Source organism: Callorhinchus milii, unplaced genomic scaffold (assembly GCF_018977255.1).
Source record: "Callorhinchus milii isolate IMCB2004 unplaced genomic scaffold, IMCB_Cmil_1.0 Scaffold19, whole genome shotgun sequence".
NCBI lineage: Eukaryota > Metazoa > Chordata > Chondrichthyes > Chimaeriformes > Callorhinchidae > Callorhinchus > Callorhinchus milii.
Genome location: NW_024704760.1, coordinates 12,833,830 through 12,840,338, shown reverse-complemented (window position 1 = coordinate 12,840,338; position 6,509 = coordinate 12,833,830). Strand labels below are relative to the sequence as shown.

General features: G+C 50.5%; 2 protein-coding genes across 2 annotated transcripts in view; one reads left to right on the top strand and one right to left on the bottom strand.

The window, feature by feature from the left end:
- Positions 1 to 2,153, bottom strand: part of LOC103190338 (mitochondrial carrier homolog 1) — a gene marked incomplete in the record, with an annotated part of 37,559 nt that extends 35,406 nt beyond the window's left edge. The window contains 1 exon segment of the mRNA XM_042342141.1: positions 2,028 to 2,153. Within this exon segment, the coding sequence (XP_042198075.1) occupies positions 2,028 to 2,132 (105 nt within the window).
- Positions 2,154 to 2,953: 800 nt separating this feature from the next.
- The window catches only part of LOC103172509 (FYVE, RhoGEF and PH domain-containing protein 2-like), a 30,732-nt gene continuing 27,176 nt past the window's right edge, over positions 2,954 to 6,509 (top strand). Inside the window, 2 exon segments of the mRNA XM_042342142.1 lie at positions 2,954 to 2,980; positions 5,575 to 5,635. Coding sequence (XP_042198076.1) covers positions 5,580 to 5,635 — 56 coding nt within the window. The 5' untranslated portion in view covers positions 2,954 to 2,980; positions 5,575 to 5,579.

Below are 6,509 nucleotides of genomic sequence, written 5' to 3'. Positions count from 1 at the left end.
GTGACGGTCACCACACACAGTGACGGTCACACACACAGTGACGGTCACACACACACAGTGACGGTCACTCACACACAGTGACGGTCACACACAGTGACAGTCACACACAGTGACAGTGACACACACAGTGACAGTGACACACACAGTGACAGTCACACACAGTGACGGTCACTCACACACAGTGACAGTCACACACAGTGACAGTCACACACAGTGACAGTGACACACACAGTGACGGTCACACACACACAGTGACAGTCACACACACACAGTGATGGTCACACACACACAGTGACGGTCACACACACACAGTGACGGTCACACACACAGTGACGGTCACACACACACAGTGACGGTCACACACACAGTGACGGTCACACACACACAGTGACGGTCACACACACACAGTGACGGTCACACACACACAGTGACGGTCACAACACACACAGTGACAGTCACACACAGTGACACACACAGTGACACACACAGTGACAGTGACACACACAGTGACAGTGACACACACAGTGACAGTGACACACACAGTGACAGTGACACACACACAATGACAGTGACACACACAGTGACAGTCACACACACAGTGACAGTCACACACAGTGACACACACAGTGACAGTCACACACACAGTGACAGTGATAGTCACACACACACAGTGACAGTCACACACACACAGTGACAGTCACACACACACAGTGACAGTCACACACACAGTGACAGTCACACACACAGTGACAGTGACACACACAGTGACAGTGACACACACAGTGACAGTCACACACAGTGACAGTGACACACACAGTGACAGTCACACACACAGTGACGGTCACACACACAGTGACGGTCACACACACAGTGACGGTCACACACACAGTGACGGTCACACACACAGTGACGGTCACACACACACAGTGACGGTCACACACACACAGTGACGGTCACTCACACACAGTGACAGTCACACACAGTGACAGTCACACACAGTGACAGTCACACACAGTGACAGTGACACACAGTGACAGTGACACACACAGTGACAGTGACACACACACAGTGACAGTGACACACACACAGTGACAGTGACACACACACAGTGACAGTGACACACACACAGTGACAGTGACACACAGACAGTCACAAAGACACACACAGTGACAATCACACACACACACACAGCGATAGTCACACACATACAGTGACAGTCACACACAGTGACAGTCACACACACAGTGACAGTCACACACACAGTGACAGTCACACACACACAGTCACAAAGACACACACAGTGACAGTCTCACACACACACACAGTGATAGTCACACACACACACAGTGACAGTCACACACAGACAGTCACAAAGACACACACACAGTGACAGTCACACACACACACACAGCGATAGTCACACACACACAGCGATAGTCACACACACACAGCGATAGTCACACACAAACAGTGACAGTCACACACACACAGTGACAGTCACACACACACAGTGACGGTCACACACACAGTGACGGTCACACACACAGTGACGGTCACACACACAGTGACGGTCACACACACAGTGACGGTCACACACACAGTGACGGTCACACACACAGTGACGGTCACACACACAGTGACGGTCACACACACAGTGACGGTCACACACACAGTGACGGTCACACACACAGTGACGGTCACACACACAGTGACGGTCACACACACAGTGACGGTCACACACACAGTGACGGTCACACACACAGTGACGGTCACACACACAGTGACGGTCACACACACACAGTGACAGTCACACACAGTGACAGTCACACACACAGTGACAGTCACACACACAGTGACAGTCACACACAGTGACAGTCACACACACAGTGACACACAGTGACAGTCACACACAGTGACAGTCACACACACAGTGACACACAGTGACAGTCACACACACAGTGACACACAGTGACAGTCACACACAGTGACAGTCACACACACAGTGACACACAGTGACAGTCACACACCTGCACCAGTAGTTTGACATAGACGAGCGGATGGCTGAGTCCCGACAGCGCGGCGCCCACCAACAGCTGCACTGAGTCCGCGTCCGAGTCCAACTCCACCGCCATATCCCCACAGGGCCGCGGCCTGGGCCCGGGCACGTGACCGGGGACCCGCACTGGCGGCAGCGCCCTCTACAGGGCAGAGCGGGCGGCGCGGGGGGCGGGGCCGGGGCTGGAGGGGGCGGGGCCGAGGGCGGGACTGAAGGGCGGGGCCGGAGGGTGCGGGGCCGGGGCGGGGCTGGGGCGGAGCCGGGGGCGGGCCGGAGGGCGGGGCCGGGACTGGAGGGCGGGGCCGGAGGGCGGGGCCGGAGGGCGGGGCCGGGACTGGAGGGCGGGGCCGGAGGGGCGGAGTCGGGGCGGCGTTGTTGGGGGCACTCCCTCCCCCCCTCTGGCGCGCTGTCTGTGGGAATGTTGGTCTCGGGTGGGGTTGGGGGCCCGGGGGGGGGGGTGTGGGGGGCGGCCCGGGGGGGGCGGGGTGTGGGGGGCGGCCCCGGGGTGTGGGGGGGCGGGGGTGTGGGGGGGCGGGGGTGTGGGGGGGCGGCCCCGGGGTGTGGGGGGGTGTGGGGGGCGGCCCCGGGGGGCGGGTGGTGTGGGGGGCGGCCCCGGGGGGGCGGGGTGTGGGGGGCGGCCCCGGGGGTGTGGGGGTGTGGGGGGGCGGCCCCGGGGGGGCGGGGGTGTGGGGGGGCGGGGGGGCGGCCCCGGGGGGCGGGGTGTGGGGGGCGGCCCCGGGGGGCGGGGTGTGGGGGGGCGGCCCCGGGGGGCGGGGGTGTGGGGGGGGGGGGCGGCCCCGGGGGGGGGGGGTGTGGGGGGGCGGCCCGGGGGGGCGGGGGTGTGGGGGGGGCGGCCCGGGGGGGCGGGGTGTGGGGGTGTGGGGGGGGCGGCCCCGAGCCGCGGGGCCTGTGCTCGGGCTCACGGTGTGTTTGGGCCGCTTCTCTGCCCCACACACACCCCCACACACACACACACACACATACACACACCCACACACACATCCACACACACACACACCCACACACAGACACACACACCCACACACACACACACCCACACACAGACACACACACATCCACACACATACACCCACACACACAGACACAGACACTCATACACACAGACACACACACAGACAGACACACAGACACAAACACACCCACACAAAGACACACACAGACACCCACACACACGCAGACACACACACACCTACACAGATAGACACACACACCCACACAAACAGACACACACACACACACAGACAGTCCCACACACGCAGACAGACACACACACAGACACACACACACTCACACACACACAGACATTCATAAACATACACAAACACACAGACAATCATACACACTCACACACACAAACGCACACAATCATACACATTCTCACATAAACACACACACTTGCATACACACTCTCACACACACAGACAATCATACGCACTCTCACACACAAACAAACACACAACCAGACACACACACAGACAATCAGACACACTCACACACACACATTCATACGCACTCACACACACAAAAACACACAGATAATCATACACACTCACAGGCGCACAAACACACAGACAATCATACACATTCACACACAGACAATCAATCACACACACAATCATACACACTCACACACCAACAATCATACACACTCACACACACAAAAACACACAAATCAATCGTACACACACACAAAAACACAAAACAATCACACTCACACACAATCATACACACTCACACACACAAAAACACACAAATCAATCGTACACACACACAAAAACACAAAACAATCATACACACACACACAGGCAATTATTCACACACACAAACATATACAGACAATCACACACTCACACAAACAATCAAACACACACACACAATCATACACACACACGAAAACACACAGACAATAATACGCATACGCAGACAATCATACACACACACACAGACACACATGACAATCACCCACTCTCACACAAACAATCATGTACAGTCTCACACACAGACAACAGACAATACACCCCCTCTCACACACAGACAATTGTACACATTCACACACACAATTATATGCATTCTCACACACACACAAAACCATACACACTCTCACACACACAAACAGACACAAACTATCACACACACTTCTCACACACACCGCACACAAAATACATGGACACAAACACTCAGACAATCATACACACTTACACATACACCCAATTATATACACTCACACACAATTATGCACACTCACACACACACAAAGACACATATAATCATACATTATCTAACACACACACAAACATATACAATCATACACACTCACACAAACACACACACATAAACACACAATCATTCACATTCATATACACAAACAGTCAAATGCACACTCACACAGAAACACATACAACAATCGTTCACACACTCACACACGCAAACGCCCACACAATCATACACACTCGCACACATACACAAACACACACACACTCATCCACAATGACAGCTTCAGTACAGAATCAGGACATTTAGCCTTTTATAATAGCACTGCTCTTAGGTTTCCTCTTTTGCCTTTTTAAATTAATTCTCCTTTTCAGCTATGCCTTTATACTGTATTACTTAATGTTTACTACTCAGGTTCTCAGCCAATTCCCTATGGAATAAATACATTGAGTGACCAAATTATTATTATTTATATATTTTTTAAGGGTTTATGACCCCTGGAAAAGCGATCCGCCAACTGACTAACAACCAGGTTTTGATTTACCGTTAGGTAAACAGAGGCGTGTGGAGTAAGGAAACTTGCCCTGTTGGGAATTGAACCCAAGTTCTCTTGCTTGCAAGGCGAGTGCTCTAACTACTAAGCTACAGGACTCCATGATACCTTCATGTAGGCTTACACATAGCGTAGTAAAGCTTTATTCTGGGTACCTACGTCTGCACACAATCATAGAGACATCCTCAATCTCGGCAACAAGAGTGTTTCCTAAACTGTGTAACCAGACTATGAGGTGTGGCCTGTGCATGTTTCTGAGTTAGAGGGACCTGACTATCTCTGTCGCAGAGGTAGCACCATAAACAAGAACATTTGCCCACTTTTCATCTGTCTATCTAACCTCCTGGAATCTTAGCTCTTTATCTCAGCCTATGGTCACTTCCCTCCTCCCCTCTCCAAAACCCCTCTGCTCAGTCTGTGTCTGTTACAGATTCTGTAAAGTGCTTCAAGATGTTACTCTATAAGAAAAGCGCTATGTAAATTCAGGTTGTTGTAGGAACATCTCAAAGGTGGGCCTCACACCTCAGACACAGCTTCTCATGGATTCAAAATCCACATTGCAGGTGTTGAAAGGTATTGCTGTATTTCAGGACAGATGTGGAGGATGTGCATGCAGGATAAACACAGCGATGTATAGACGGGACTATATGGTAATCTGCTTCCTGTCATAAGATGGTTTCTGTATGAGTGACAAATCTGCTTTCACACTGACTGGCGGTTCATCTGCTCTTAGACTTCATGAGGAACAGATGGCAGGGAATCCCTCCTGATGTGTGGAATGCCACTGAGCCCAGGTACGTGTCATTGCACAGCAGTCCGTCGATGTCGTTAGTATATTTGCTATAGTATAGTATACTGGGATATTATATGGGACGATACTGTATATGTTGTAAAGAATAGTATATTGGGATAGTAATAATAATAATAACCCTGGCATTTGATATAGTGCTTTTCACGTCGGGAGGACGTCCCAAAGCGCTTCACAGAACACACTGTAAAGTGAATTGACTGTATATTTGTGGGCGAACGCCGCAGCCAATTGCGCACAGCAATGTCCCACAAACAGTCGTAGATTGAAATTACCAATTTATTATTGTTTTTGGTTTTGGAGGGATTATTTAGGGATAGGATATTGGATAGTATAATTTGCGTATTATTTGAACCATTATTTAGAACAATATGTAGGTTATTGTGTAAGAACATCGCATTGAGGTAGTATAGGGGCTGGTATATTTGGGCTGAGATTGGTAGCCAATTAATTAATTAGTAGCCAAATCCTTGAATGTCCAGTGCCTTCGGAAGTGCTTCTGACGTGAAAGCCACTAGACAAATGTAATTTTGTATTGAAATTTGAATTTGAGGATAAATTAGAATGAGAAGGGGAATATAGGTAGTAAATTACATCTAATCTAAGCTTTCCAAACATTTTGCCTTGTAATGTAAGATCACGCAGAATTGTGTAAAATTCTTCAATTCAATCTCAATTAGAAGCCAATTTTCTTTAAGGATTGCTGAAAATGAGTTTTCAATCTATCACAAGACAAAATAATCTTGTAGGTTAAGACTAGGTGGAATTTCAGGACTCATATCACCTTGAAATAATAATAATCTTTGCATTTGAAATAGCGCTTTATCACTTCTTTGAGATATCTAAAAGCGCTTCACAGA